The sequence below is a fragment of the Cervus canadensis genome, chromosome 15 (genome assembly GCF_019320065.1).
Source record: "Cervus canadensis isolate Bull #8, Minnesota chromosome 15, ASM1932006v1, whole genome shotgun sequence".
Taxonomy (NCBI): domain Eukaryota; kingdom Metazoa; phylum Chordata; class Mammalia; order Artiodactyla; family Cervidae; genus Cervus; species Cervus canadensis.
This window is the reverse complement of record NC_057400.1, coordinates 40206234-40221680: the sequence shown is the minus strand read 5'-3', so window position 1 is coordinate 40221680 and position 15447 is coordinate 40206234. Positions and strand designations below refer to the sequence as shown.

At 36.7% G+C, this 15447-nt stretch overlaps 1 protein-coding gene, 1 long non-coding RNA gene and 1 other non-coding gene across 4 annotated transcripts in view; 2 read left to right on the top strand and 1 right to left on the bottom strand.

The window, feature by feature from the left end:
• Positions 1-15447, top strand: part of PLA2R1 (phospholipase A2 receptor 1) — a 121957-nt gene that overhangs the window by 100371 nt on the left and 6139 nt on the right. For both annotated transcript variants that reach the window (XM_043488310.1, XM_043488309.1), the window contains exons 21-26: positions 5472-5589; positions 6260-6390; positions 6727-6871; positions 10091-10329; positions 12496-12664; positions 14480-14620. In XM_043488310.1, the coding sequence (XP_043344245.1) occupies positions 5472-5589; positions 6260-6390; positions 6727-6871; positions 10091-10329; positions 12496-12664; positions 14480-14620 (943 nt within the window). The remainder of the gene's footprint in view (positions 1-5471; positions 5590-6259; positions 6391-6726; positions 6872-10090; positions 10330-12495; positions 12665-14479; positions 14621-15447) is intronic.
• LOC122453948 lies at positions 3158-14897 on the bottom strand. The gene is made up of 3 exons (XR_006273238.1): positions 14752-14897; positions 10808-10815; positions 3158-3169 (listed from the first exon to the last, which is right to left on the bottom strand). It is a non-coding gene; the product is annotated as an uncharacterized LOC122453948 (long non-coding RNA).
• LOC122454081 lies at positions 14752-14886 on the top strand. Its single transcript, XR_006273300.1, has one exon. It is a non-coding gene; the product is annotated as a small nucleolar RNA SNORA21 (small nucleolar RNA).

Sequence of the window (15447 nt, the reverse complement as noted above, 5' to 3'; positions counted from 1 at the left end):
GATGTTGGGCATCTTCTCATGTGCTTATTGACCATTTGTATATTGTCTTTGAAAAACGTCTGTTCAACTCCTTTGCCCACTTTTTATTTGGGTTGTCTTTTTGTTATTGAGTTGTAGGAGGTCTTTATATAATCTAGATATAAAACACTTATCAGATATATGTTTTATAGATATTTTCTCTCATTCTTTAGGTTGTCTTTTTACTTTATTGATAATGTCCTTTGATGTATACAAGTTTTTAATTTTAATGAAGTCCAATTTACCTAATTTTTCTTCTGTTGCTCACACTGTAGGTGTCATATCTCAGGATATGTTGCTAAATCTAAGGTCAGAAGTTCTAACTTATGTTTTCTTCTAAAAGCTTTATAGTTTTAGCTTTTATATTTAGGTTTTAGTCCATTTTTAGTTAATTCTTATACCTGAAACTTTTTTACAACTATTAAAACAAGTACATCATAGAGTGCTCTGAAGGGAACCACCATAAAGGAATGCCTTCCTTGCCTCAAAGTCACATTTTTGATCCAGAGAGTGGGAGGTCCCAAAGCGTGAGCAAAACTCTTCTAGCTACTAATCATAATTCCTCCCATGTATAAATAAAGAATATTTTAAGGCAAATCATAACAAGTCATATACTTGGTATTACAGAAAAAAGCCTTAGAAGCTTACAATGGTAGTTTTTGGCCATTGTCCTTTTCCTAAACTTTCTTATCTACACAGATTAGCTCTATTCCATGTTTCCTTGAGTGTAAACATGAGGAATATATACACACACAGGCAAGGTACAGTAATGGTGCTGCAGACCTAGGGCAAAAAGAGGAACTGAATGCTTCCTTTGAAAGAATAGGAAGGTGCATGAGTAAAACACAAACGCAATCATGAGGGAAGAAGGGCTTTCTGAGGCTAACTATGGAGCAGGATTAAAACACCCCTGTGCAGCTCAGGGGCTATTTTTAATCTTTATTGATAACTAATAGCTAGATTAGTGGTTTTGCTCTGTTTAAATACTTAGAATCACCGGGTAAGCTTTCTAAAAATATCAAGGTGCAGGTGACATCCTAAAGATTCTGATTTAATTGATCTGCATGGATCCAGGCATTAGCATTTTTTAAAAGCTCCCTTGGTTATTCTAATGTACAGTCAAACTTGCCCAGCAATGCAGCAGTTGTACAATTGAGTCTTGGAACCATTCAGAGGATTTGATTACTAAGGATATGGTCACAGCAGGCTTCATGAGAAGTGACCCGTTACAGAATGAGATTTCAGGGTCCCCAGGTGTGCCTTCCCACCCACAGTGCCCTCCCCTGCATGTTAATGGCTAAAATCCCACCGCTAGGGTCTCATTCCTTTGCCTCAACACTTTCCTGTACGTTTTTTATGGGAACTCTTTCTGAGGTTGCCTCATCTGTCACCTCCACTTTAGAATAAGTGAGTTTATAAGATCATTAGAAAAGCTGGAAATAGGAGAATTAATGGTTGAGAGGAGTGGAAAGCCCAGTGGGGATAGTTCTGACTAACAAAAAGAGCTACAGAAGGAAAATTGGGAGACAGCAATGACAGACATTCCTCACTTCAGAGTTCTAAATAAACATCAGTATGTTTCACTAAACTTTGCTTCTTGCTTGTCAGTTCCTAGGACTAATTCTTACTGATTATTTCTAAGGAAAAGAAAATCCTTGACTATTTACTATTTACTATTGTTGACTATTTACTATTAAGAGTTTCAAAACTGAGATAGCAGAAATTGTGGCTTTTCTCATGTCTCACACATTATTTTCTTCATGTTTGATGATGTAAAAGAGGCTTGACCAGGGATTATGCCAGGAAGAGTGAGTCATGTAAGAAATTTGGCACAGCAGAGCTGTGTATAAGAGGAAGACATTCTTTGTGTGTATGTGTGTATCAGATTACTATTGTGCTTCTACTTATATGTTTTCTTCAAGGACCTGGATTTAGTGGTGATGGCTGCTTTGTACCATCTCAGTTCAGTTCAGTTCAGTTCAGTCGCTCAGTCGTGTCCAACTCTTAGCGACCCCATGGACTGCAGCACACCAGGCCTCCCTGTCCATCACCAACTCCCGGAGCTAACTCAAACTCATGTCCATTGAGTCGGTGATGCCATCCAACCATCTCATCCTCTGTCATCCCCTTCTTCTCCCGCATTCAATCTTTCCCAACATCAAGGTGTTTTCCAATGAGTTGGTTTAAAGTATTGGAGTTTCAGTTTCAGCATCAGTCCTTCCAATGAATATTCAAGACCATCTAGTTTTAGATTAGCTAGTGTTTGGTACCATCTAGTTTTAGATTAGCCAGTGTTTCATTTCATGCATTGCATAGTTCTTCCTTTAAAGAAAATGCTCTCCTCTTTTAAATTATTCAAATTCTTAGCACTTTTTTCATTCATTCCATTTAACTGTGTTGCATATATGCAACTCAGTGGTGAGGAAAAACAAATACAGTCCCTTCTCTTTTACAGCTTATAGGCTAGAGGGGACAAAACATTAGTAAATCAACCAGGAAAATAACTCTAATTTACAACTTTGGCATAAGTGATGGAGAGTTAGACAGTTCCATAAAAGTATATAACAGGAAGACCTAACTGAGGCAGTCAGAAGGATAGGAAGCATCAAAAGTAAGGGAAACATGTGCTAAAGACCTGTGGTGAGAAGGAATGTAATATATTGAAGAAAATAAAAGAAGCATAGAGAACTAGAATGTAGAAAGTGAGACAAAAGAAGTAGGCAAGGGTGATATTGTGTTCGAGTTCCTGGTTTTATCCTAAGAGTAGTGGGAGACCCCAAAGCGTTTTAACCAAAGAGGGACATGATCAGGGAAAAGAGTCGTTCAGGCTGCAGTGCCCAAAGCACCTGACAAGGCTGAGTGACTGAGCACACACGCATTCAGGCTGCAGCTCCGAAACTAGACCCAAGAAAGGCAGGGGTGAGGAAAGTAAGAGCCGCTAGGAGGATATTGCAATAGTCCAGACAAGAGGTAAGTCCCTGCGGCTAAGATCATGGTGGGGCACTGGGAATGACGGTGAAGGACTCAGAAATGGGATGTCCAGATGGTAGTACTGAAGGGGTGATGGAGGTTACTGAAGAGTCAGAAGATCTCAGGTTTCAGACTTCCGTAAATGCATAACTGACTATGCTATTCAACATCAGTAAGAACACTGAAAAAGGACCGAATTTGGGAGAAAGATCATGAATTCCATTTTCACATTTTGAACTGGAAATGACTTGGAGACCAAAAAAAGGAGTTTTATATGCAAAACTCGTTTAGAATACAGTAAGGTATCCTTACTTCACAGCAATAATCAGAGACGCATTAAACTTGATCACATTTTGCAAAGCAGTAAGTAAATAAACAATTTAAAATTAAGGATGTTGTACTTCATCTTGCTACTTTGCTTTAATTATTAATGACACAATTTCAAGTGTGTTAGTAAACATGTTATATTTTTAGATACAATGAAGCTGTGGTAATGAGAGGCTACACTCCCATAGTCAAGCTAGTCAAGCCTCAGTTGTCTGAGGCAAACAGGGCAGTTGGTGAGGCTGGGTGGGAAGAGGGAGGGTATGTGTGTGTATTTTCTGGAGAGATTTATTGAGCTAAATCAACCAGTGAGATTCACTGGTATTTATGAATGGTTCATTAGTGTGACTATCTGAACACAAGGTGAATTCGCATTAAATGATAAGACTTCCTAATAATTAGTATGTGCCACTCTTTGGAATTCATAATTAGAGGAAAGAGGCAGAATGAAAGGAAATAGATAAAAGGATAGTTGTTATAAAATTAAAATCCTTTAAAGCCAGTTCCATTTCTTTGTGAAGCAAACAGGTAAAGAGGATCAGAAAAAGTGAAAATGTACTTCCTGTCTTGGTTGGCAACTCAACTTCATGCTAGATCAGGGTTTCTGGTTTTTGTCCTAAGAACAGTGGAAAATTCCTGAAGGGTTTAAAGGGCGACACGTTCAGAACTGAGTTCTGAAAAGAATTACCTGAGCAGTATTGATAGTAGGGTCTGGATAATTAATTCCTTCATGTAGGACACTGACCAGTGCTTTATGGAATGTTTAGCAACACCCCTGGTCTCTACTCTATACTAGATATCAATAGCAACACTGTCCCCCCACCCCAACCCTGTCTGAACCGTGAAAACCAAAATGTTTCCAGACATTATCAAAATATAATCTGAGGAACAAAATGGTCTTGTTTGAGAACCACTGGACTAAATCTAGAATCCTCAGAATATCACTTCACAATCATTTCAGGGTCTATTGGCTTTTATCTTGTTCCATAAATATTTATTGAAGACCTTCTTAGCTGTGATGTTCAAAGAGGAGTAACATTTAGTCTCTGCTTTTTAAAGAGTTTATGATGGTAGGGAAAGGATGAGGGACTGATATATTTAGATATTAAAGAAGAAGGATGGGGTGGGATGCTCTCTCAAGTGCAGGGTGCCACATTAACCTAGAATAATCTTGTAGCTGGGATTTTCTCAGTGGCAGATCTCATGCTCAGACTCATCATTGACCAGGGGTGGCTATGTTTCATTGATGAGAGAATAATCCACACAGAATATTTTTGGCAGAAAGTCTTTCCTGACTTCTCTGGAACTTTGCCTAAGGCTTTCTCTTCTTTCTGTCTCCTTTCCTCCGATTCCAGATAGCCTGACTAACACAGTTAAACTGCACAGAGCTTAGTGAGGGGTGCTTTTCTTCATTTTGCCTACTCTGCCTAGCAGTTAGCATTACATACCTCTTGTTCCATAATGAGTAACCCCTGCCATGCCACAGATGCGATTCTCTCCTAACAGGCAGCTCTCACTGCCAAACCCCACAGCCTTCTTTTAGAGTTCCACCTGACACTGTTGCGCCCGTGCCCTGTTTCTCCTTCCTAGGCTTCTTTGGTCCTGCTCATGCTTCTCTTCCCTTTGGCTCATTCTTTTCTTTTCCTGGTCTTCCTCACTGACTATTGGACCACATGGCTGACTCCAAGTACTTAGGGACTTTAAATACCTGATGTGGTCTGAGTCCCCAGGATTCCTCTCTCACTTAAAAGTGAGAGAGTGTATTTGTAAATAAAATTAAATGAACATATTAACTGCCACCAAAAGAAATGTTTTTAGATGAAATCCTCCCCTGTAAACTCTGCAGTGAGGCTGGCTTCTTTTGAGAAGGAATGCTATTTTTTCACTGAGCAGAAGACATTGTTCTGACATCCTGCGTGACAAAACATTGCTGCCTCTGAGGCCGCCTGATGCAAATGCACAAAAGGCCTGACTCACCCTGAAAGCTAGTCCTCCTGGTTTTGCTTTCACACCTTTGGAGTAGCTGGAAAAAAGAAAAAAAGAGTCGCTTCTGTCCAAGAAAATCATAAAAAATTTTCAAAGCTGATCCTCGGTGTGTTTAGGAAACTTTTAATTCACTTAGAAAAATATGGAAATGTTTTTTTGGGACATTTTTATAGTGCCTTTTGCTGAAAATCCCTGAAGGCCCAAGTGACTGGAAGAACTGGACATCTGCTCAAGAGTTTTGTGTTGAAGAAGGGGGGACACTGGTCGCCATTGAAAATGAGGTGGAACAAGGTAGCATACTCAATGTTCAATATTTACTGAAGGGTCTATTAAAATATTTCTCTGAAATACTAACCTTTCCAAGCCAACATTTTAAGTATTATGTTGCTGGTGACACTAACTTTTCAGTGTGACCTATAAGGTTTATATCATGATATCTGTAAAAGTTAGTACACTCCACTGCTTAGAAACTGCTGATTTTTCAGAGCCTTTTGTCTCACCAGGAGTAATGGAAAGAATAAAGACATACTTATGATCAGTATTTCAAAATAGCTAAAATAATCTGAGGTAAAGTCTATTGTAATTGCATGGTATAATTTTTTAGATCCTTTTAGATCCCTACATACTTTTATTTGCTATTTAGGCAATAATTGTGTACTTTAGTTTAAGCATAAGCGATTAACCCTCCTTTGCTTAGGAAGACACTGAATGAACATTGAAAATTGTTTTGTTAATGATATGATGAAATTCCAGGTTTAGCCAGCTAATTTCTGTCAATTTAAGCTGAACAAAAATGAAAGAGACTGTATTACCTTAATAAGGACAAAGTAATGAATTCCTACAATTGATTAGTAATTAAGTTTTGCTGTCATTTAAATAAAATCATAGCTATAAACAAAATCTGATGATTATCCAAATGGTTTATATGTATTAAATTTGCTAATGTATTCTTATTTTTCAGCTTTCATTACCATGAATCTTTTTGGCCATACCACTAATGTGTGGATAGGGTTACAAAATGATGATTATGAAAAATGGCTAAATGGAAGGCCTGTGTCATATTCTAATTGGTCTCCATTTGATACAGTAAATGTAAGTTTTAAGATTTATTTTTTATCAGTCATTTTAGCAAGAGATCCTATGTGAGACTTGTTTACTGAAGTTTTATTTTTATTAGTTTGTTGTTAATGTATTAATTTTTAATAATGTAATTTCATATAATTTTCATGCATTCCATAGATGTAATTACTCATCACAATAATTATTTATTTATTTTGTGGGTTATAAAGTGACTTGTGAACAGGTTTATTAAATGCAAATAAAGGAATAACAGTGTTTGAATTTTTAAAATTATGTTCTTAATAAAAATGTTAATGTTAAAATAATGTTATATGTTACCATTTTTTTAAACATGTATTTTTTTTGAAGATTCCAAATCACAACACCACTGAAGTTCAAAAACGCATTCCTCTCTGTGGCTTGTTGTCAAATAATCCTAATTTTCATTTCACTGGAAAATGGTATTTTGAAGACTGTAGAGAAGGTTATGGGTTTGTTTGTGAAAAAATGCAGGGTAAGAAATATTTGCTTTTTTATTCCTTTCATTTCCATGGCCCATTCTTCTCTTCCACATTTGTTTACATGCTATATAAATGATAGTTTCATAGCTAATAGTGCCAGCACTTATTCTTTGAGCTTTACACACATATGGTCACTTAATCTCTACTACCTCAGGGTTGTGCCCGCTAGTGGGGTTCTAAGGACTCCAGAGACCACTTGAGTGATGACCAAGTTTATGTATTTATTCTGGTCATTTTAAAAGGTTTTACTGCTTGCTGTAGGATTATGTGTCTGTTCAGATTATTAAAAAGACATTGAAAAATTATTGGAAAAGAGTCAAGGAAATAAGCCAACTCAATTCCTTTCTAGGAACCGTAAAATGGTATCTGTGGCTAAACATGGCATACAGCACTTTTCTAGATCTGATTATCAGACCCCTAGTGACTTCTGGTATGAAATACCAGAGCTATAGTGCTATAAGTGGCCAGTGGGAACAGTGAACAGTGTAGATGCACTCTAAGTGACCTTGAGTAATAAAAATAACAATTAACAAGAGCTCACCTCTCATGCTTTTACCCAGTCCCAGGCTTCCCTAGAAGGCCATTGTCTGTGTCTAGAGCTGAGTGGAATTCTAGGCAGCTGAGGATATACATGCTTACTTGAAATATGAATTATACCTCTCAGTGTTACATACACAGAAACTCTTTGATGCTACTAAGTATCAACCATGCTCATAAAAGCAGTTTCAGGAAAACCCTATATCCTAGTTCACAGTTATCACTTAAGTATCATAGTGGTTAGGAACTGAAAGAAGCTATCAGATCAGTTATAGAAAGAGTATTATGAGAAGAGCAGAGCCTTGTAGGAAAAAAATAATATCAGTATATCATTACTTGCACACTTATGATGCACCTGGAACTGTGCCTTCGTTTTATAAGTATTATGCCATAAAATCCTCTCAACAATTCTATGAAGTAGGTAAAAGCCTCCCCATTTTACAGATGAGGACCTTGAGGCTTAGGAAAAATAAGGAACATATTGAAGGTCTCTTGGTTAAATACAATGATTCTCTTCTATTCTAAGAATAGAATTGTTATACTTATTGTAGGAATAGAATCATTGTATTTAACAATAATGTTGATCTTTTCAGTACTCTCTGAACCACTTTCTCTCTTTGATATTTCTAGAACTAAGAATATATATGATTTTTTGGAGGCAGTGGTGGTGGAGTTCAAATACCGCTTGGGTTCCTACCCCATCTCTGTAAATAAACTGTCAGTAAAGTTTCTCATCTTCTCTGAATCTTGATTTCTGCATCTGTAAAATGGAATGATAATTATCTCATGGACTTTACATATATACAATGTTTAGCAAGTTCCCAGCATATGTTTAACAGTTATTGTTTTCCTTATTACTGTTTTTATTATATTACTATTCAACTACATTAAGTTCTTGTGGTCTACAAAATCTGGCTATCCAAATTCTGGCTCCTCTTCTTTATTTGTCATATGAATATGTGTTTGCCTTGGGTTTAGAACCTAAGGAGTTTGATTTGCCCAAAAGAATAAAGATACCTAAATGAAAAGAGAGACAAGGGCTAAATCATGACCCCCAATTTTGAATTTGGTTTCCAGTGGACCTATATTACTCAGGGAAGCAGATGGCCAGTTGTAATGTTCAAAATCACTTATGTTTTGAAATGATGAAATCAATAACATAGCGAGAAATTCATATATGTGAAAATACAGGTGCATGACTTAGTGGGGAGTCAAGTAAATTGGCATTTAAGTCACACATACAAAGAATTTCAGTTTAGTTTTAATAACTGTTATTAAATAGCTACTTTAGTGTTATATTGGTTTTGTATAAATAGCATGTAGACTTGGTAATATCATCTGGTAAACAGACTTCTACAAATAAAAACTGATGATGAAAGTGTGGTCCATCAAAATTTAGTTGGTAAATAAAATTTTAGTTGGTGAATAGATTCGTTTCACTTCGGTTTTACAATATGTATTACTGCTACATCAAGGTAACAGTGTCAGGAAAAGTCAAATCCCCACTCTGCCACTTTTATTTGGGAGAGTTTGACAAGAATAGGAGAGGAAAGCAAGAAGTAGCATTTATTGAGTGCCTGCTGAATTTCACATCCTATAGTAAGTGCTCTACATAAACATCTCCTTGAATTTTACCCTCATACCTCTAACAAAGGCTTTAGTAATCTCTCACAGACCAGAAATTTGAAGTTTAGAGAGACTGACTAATTTGGCCGAGGTCTCTAAGCCATTTACGGTCAGGTCTGCGATTGAGTCCCAGGTCTTTGGGTCTGTCTACATTTCCCCATGCTCCTTTTCACCCCAAATGTGATAAAACCAGTATACAGAGAGAAATCCCAGCTACTTTAGGTCAGACAGTTCAGAAATACCCTGTCTCTGTGTTCTAGAATTCCTAAATTTAGCCTGAATATAGTACAGAACAAAATGGCAAATGTGTGTATCAAAGAGGAAACATCTTTGTATAACACACAAGCTTGGTTTTCACTTGATCACAGCCACTCATGAACATGAAGAACCATTATCATGTGTGGGAAAACCTAGTCTTTTCATTTATAAATCTTGACTCTGACAGAGGGTGATGTATTATTAATAATGGTTAATAAGAACTGTAATGTATTTCTAAGCATTTATTAACTTATTTTTAACTTCTCTTTAGAAATTATATTAATATTAAATAGGATAGAAACTATCAACCTCAAAAGTTTAATAGTGTTATATTTGAGAATATGCATTTGTAAATTATGTCTGCAAAGCAATATTTGAGTACGTTATATTTGTTAGTATTCTCTCAGTAAATATTAAGTTCTGCCGGCAACAGAACTTAATATAAGGCTGAATGTACCTACTAGAATTAAACCTGCCTGACGAGGTCACTATCAGTTTCACCAAAAAGTGGTCAGTTTGACAAGGGATTATCAAAAACAGGAAATCTAGAAATTATTCAGTATATGTTTATATATGTTTAAAAACTCATTCATTAAATTTTCTGTGTTTTTGTCCTTTAGCGTCACCTATACTTACAGATACTGTCTTCATTTTGAAATAGTCAGTTCTGGGAGGAAAAACTCTGATGTTAACAATAGTATGGATCATTGTACTGGGATCTGTGCCAAGCTTTGCCTCCCCCTTTCTCATCCAGATGCTATAAATAATTTTTGTTTCTGTTCTTGTTCTAGATGCTTCTGGACACAGTATAAATACATCTGATATGTATCCAATCCCTAATACCTTAGAATATGGAAACAGAACTTACAAAATAATTAATGCAAATATGACTTGGTATACAGCACTAAAAACCTGCCTGATGCATGGAGCAGAACTGGCCAGCATTACAGACCAGTACCACCAGTCTTTCCTCACTGTTATCCTTAACCGAGTAGGATATGCCCACTGGATTGGACTGTTCACTGAAGATGTAGGTTTCCTAAAATCCCTTGTACGATTCTTGCATAATTAAGTTTCACATCTACATCCTTAGTGAGATAGCCACTGACATTACCACAGAAACAGAGTCACGAAATAACAGTAAATGTAACATTTAAGTAATTGGATTATACAATAACTATTGACCAACCCTATGAACAATGGAGAAGTAAATGGCAATCCATTCCATTATTTTTGCCTGGAGAATTCCATGGATAGAGGAGCCTGGCGGGCTATAGTCCGTGGGGTCACAAAGTGTCAGACATGACTGAGCAGCTAACACTATGAGCATACAATAACTATTGACCAATCTTACGAGCAGCATATGACTACAAAATAAAGGTGTCCCTTTTTAGAGTTAATAACTACTTGCCTAATTTCTGGAAATTAATACCCTTCAAAGGTTCTCTGAAGATGTCTGAGAAATTTCAGGATACTGCCTTATATGTGCATTAGAATACATCCTGAACTCAAACACCTGAATTCGGGTAATTTGATGCATTTAAAGAATCCCCAAGAAAAATGAATCATACCTCCTGCCTAGAAATTTGGCCATTAATTAATTCAGTACTCCTTGTAATTTAACATGTATGTTATTTTTCCCCTCTAGTGATATGGTTTGGAAAATAATATTTTTTTAATGAAAGTGGTTACTCAAATAATGAAAAGTAAACCTATTCAGTCCTGACCTCTAGTTCCACTCCTCAAAGTCAATCACTGTAAACAGTTTCTTGTGTGTCATTTACAAATTTTCTGTGTATGTGTATATATATATATACACACACACACACATGTAATGGACTAAAAGATATACTCTTTTTTAAATATAAGTGAGCTCATACTATATATATACTGTCCTTAACCTTGCCTTTTTATTAATATAGGTTGTACAGCTTTCTGTGTCAGCTCATAAAAGTCTAATACAGTCTTTAAGACAGCAGCATATACTGATATGCCACAATGTATTGAACCATTCTCCTGTGAATGGACTTTTGGGTTCTTCCCAGTTCTCACAGTTCCAAACAAGGCACAACAAATATCCTTGTACAAGTAGGATAAATCCCCAGAAGTGAAGTTGCTAAGTACACTTTAAATTTTAACAAGCAATGGTGCCAAATTGCCCTCCAAAAGTTTGCAACAATTTACATGCTAACAACAGTATATTATAACATCTGGTTTTTTCACATCCTTGTCAACACTGGGTATGTCAAAATTTTAATCCTTACCAGTAGGATAGGTGAAAGGATGGTATTTCATGGCTGTTTGTTGTATTTATTGTTGTTGTTGTTGTTTTCCTTATTGTATTTTTGTATTACAGAATGTTTTAACTTTCTGTAGGCAATTTTGCTTTATGGTCTCTGGATTCTTTTATCAGACATGGAAAGATTTTCCCCATGTTAAGAGCATAAACTATTTAGCCAAGTTTTCTTTGGCACTGTTATGTTTTCAACTACATGTGTGAACCTTTGTTGCTGTTGTTGTTTAGTTGCTAAGTCATATCTGACTCTTTCACAACCCCATGGACTATGGCCCACCAAGCTCCTCTGTCCATGGGATTTCCCATATAAGAATACTGGAGTGGGTTGTCATTTCCTTCTCCAGGGGATCTTCCTGACCCAGGGACTGAACCTGTGGCTCAATCTTAAATTTATTTTGGTGTAAAGAACGAGATGGGCTCCCCTGGTGTCTCAGTGTTAAAGAATTCACCTGCCAGTTCAAGAGATGCATGTTTGATACCTGGGTTGGGAAGATCCCCTGAAGAAGGAAATGGCAACCCACTGCAGTATTCTTGCCTGGGAAATCTTACGGACAGAGAAGCCTGGTGGGCTACAGTTCATGGGGTCACAAAAGAGTTGGACACAACTTAGCGACTAAACAACAACAATAAAGAACAAGATATAGAGCAGCTTCACTCTGATTGCTTACTGGGAAATTTGACAGACAGGAACCAAGGATTCCCAAAAACTAAAAAAGACACTGCTTGTGTCAGAGAGTCCTTTTTGTCAGGCCATACTCACAAGCTGTCCTAGGCTTCCTAAAATATAAGTCTGGAAGTGAAAATAAAAATCCATGTGTGAATTGAGGGCTGTTCAGACAGCATTGGCCGATGCCACCAGCATTCACAGCAAGGAAATGATGGTTCAATTTCTCTCCACAGAACGGTCTTAGTTTTGACTGGTCAGATGGCACCAAATCCTCCTTCACTTTTTGGAAAGACGATGAATCATCCTTCCTTGGTGACTGTGTTTTTGCTGACACCAGTGGACGCTGGAGTAGCACAGCCTGTGAGTCGTATCTGCAAGGAGCCATTTGTCAAGTGCCCACTGGTAGGTTCTATTCAACTCAAGAAAGATGTGCTGTGAACCCGTACTATGCAAGGCACCGTGCTAAGCAGGAGCTTTGAGGGAAAGTAGAAAGAATTATCTGCCTTCAAGAAGGATTTGGTCTGGTAGGTGATAGACAGACAAATAACCATTACAGGAGGCAGGGCTACCAAATGATACAAGAACCATAGCAAGCGTTGTGGGGGTTAGCAAGAAAGTGGACACAATTAGATCCACTTGGGAAAAAGTAAAAAGGTTTCTTGAAGGACATGACTGTGGAGATTGGTCTTGATGAATGGGTGGAATCAGGAAACTCTGGGACATGGAGAGGCACTCTGAGCAGAAAGGCTTGGGCACACAAGGAAGGAAGAAAGGATTGGACATGTATAAGGAAAGCCGGTGTTGGGATTTTCCTGCATGGCAGGTTTATGGTGAGAGAAGTAGGAAATCAAGCTAGAACCATAGGTTAGGAGCAGGTGTGGAGGATCTTGAATACCTGGAGGATCTTGAATACTGAAGATCTGTTTAAGTCCAAGACTAATAAGATGCTAGAACCATCATCATCACAGTAATAATATTTATACTTATATGCATATATAAAACATGGTAATAATGACAGTAAATCTCATTACACTTAAAGCTCACCTTGTCCAACCAGGTGAACTTTAAAAATTAAACTTAAACTCAGAGCATTAAATAGCTTCCTGAAGATCTCATAGATGTCTAACAACTACTTGTTGGAGTAGAAGCCAAGTTTCCTTGATCTCTGATGTCATATCTGTCCCATTAAATCAGGGCCCTTTTCGTTTGATTACTTTGGTATATAAAAAGAGAGTTCCTTAACACTAACTGGTTTCTTTTTAAATCTCTCATTTAGTAAGTGTGCATGTATTTACTTACACTCTGGATACGGTAAGTCAAATAGCACACATATTATATAACTTCAGATCAAAACCATTCAGGACAAAAATGTAAATGATAGTCACATATATCGGGAAAGCCAATTCTCCTTCTAAAGCACTGTAAAATTATCCTTTTCTCAAAAACACTGCATTTATTGAGTGCTTAAGTTGTTAGCTCACCTAAACTTCTTAAGTTGTAAGAAAGATGTGATTGTCAATTTTCTTTTATGTGTGGGAGTGTGGGGAAGATAATAACATACCCACAGCCACACACCTAGGATCTCAGAGTGGATGTGTCTGACTCTCATGCTTGCCTTCTGAAGCAAAGTCCACCCCAAATTCCACTTAGTTATGTGTGATGTTATGTTATGTCATGTTATATCATGATATGTTATGATATGACATGCTACTTTGTTATGATGTTATGTTATATTATGATGTGTTATGCTGTGCTATGTTATGATACTTTACTGAATGATTTATTTTCTCTCATAAGTTAACTAGCAGGTAAGAATTTACTATATATCTTCACCACTGAATGGAACACATTTTGTTCATTTGAAGTGCCTTTTGTCAACTTCATTCAGCTGCTAGTATTTCTATGAATCTCATTCCCCGGTTTTTCCAATCTTTTTTCCAATACTAATTGTAAATATGAAAGATAGCACCCAAACTAAGCCTATGTAGCTATGCATTAATAGACCCTGTTATGTATAGGTAAAGATTATTTCTGCCAGACATGCTATAAGCCATTTCAGTTTTGTGATCATTTGCATTAAACCCACTCTTTCAGGGTATTATCATGAAAATCTCATTACATATATTTATCTTGGTCTTTCGTAGAGTGTAATACAATGTTTATCTCAATAAATGAACCCAGTTACCACCCTGAAATCATAACTGATTTTGTTCATAGAAACAAGACTGTCTGGACACCTGGAGTTGTGCTCAGAAACATCAATTCCCTGGATAAAATTCAAAAGTAATTGCTACAGTTTTTCTACAGTCCTAGACAGCACAAATTTTGAGGCTGCTCATGAATTTTGCAAAAAGAAAGGTAATTCTTTTGTGGTAGTAAAATGCTTTCAACGTGTTCCTTCTTGACATTTCAGTAAACAGTGTTGTTTTCTTCATTTGTCTGATAATTCAGTGACTTTAGGAGCAAAACAAAAATAATTGAAAAAGTACCCTCTTTTAAAAGCACTCAGTGGGCCTTTTGCTAATGACCCGCTGAGCTGTCAAGAAAGGGCAGAGTGAAAACACCGCTTTTGGGTGAAGTGGTAGCATGTTGTGTTGTTTGCTTCAGTCGGTGGTGTGACAAGGTGGGAAAAAAATTGAAAAAGTAAATATTATTGAATTTACAACTAATATGTTCAATGTCCAGAATACAATGAAAAACCTAAGGTGATGTCTCAGGATACTGCAAATTCCCAAGAAAGTGTTCCCTTTGAATGTATCTAAATATGAATCTTAACTGTTCTCCCATATTAACATTCTATGCTTTAAGTACCAGTTTGCATCTTTTAATGTGTCATATTACCTTTAAAATTTTAATCAAAAATTACTTGTTTACCATAGAAATTTTCACTTTTCAAGGCCTGAGCTTTTTTTTAATTGAAGTATAGTTGATTTACAATGTGTTAGTTTATGATATACAGCGCTTTTATCTCTTTTGCTTTAGGAGTCTGACCTAAGAAAATACTGCTATGATTTATGTCAAAAAATAATTTGCCTATGCTCTCCTCTAGGAGTTTAGTGGTGTTAGGTCTTACCTGCAAGTCTCTAAAACATTTTGAGTTTACTTTTGTGTATGGTGTGTGAGGGAGTGCTCTAACTTGTTGATTTATATGTGTCAAAGCCTGAGCTTTATGAATTATTATTTTA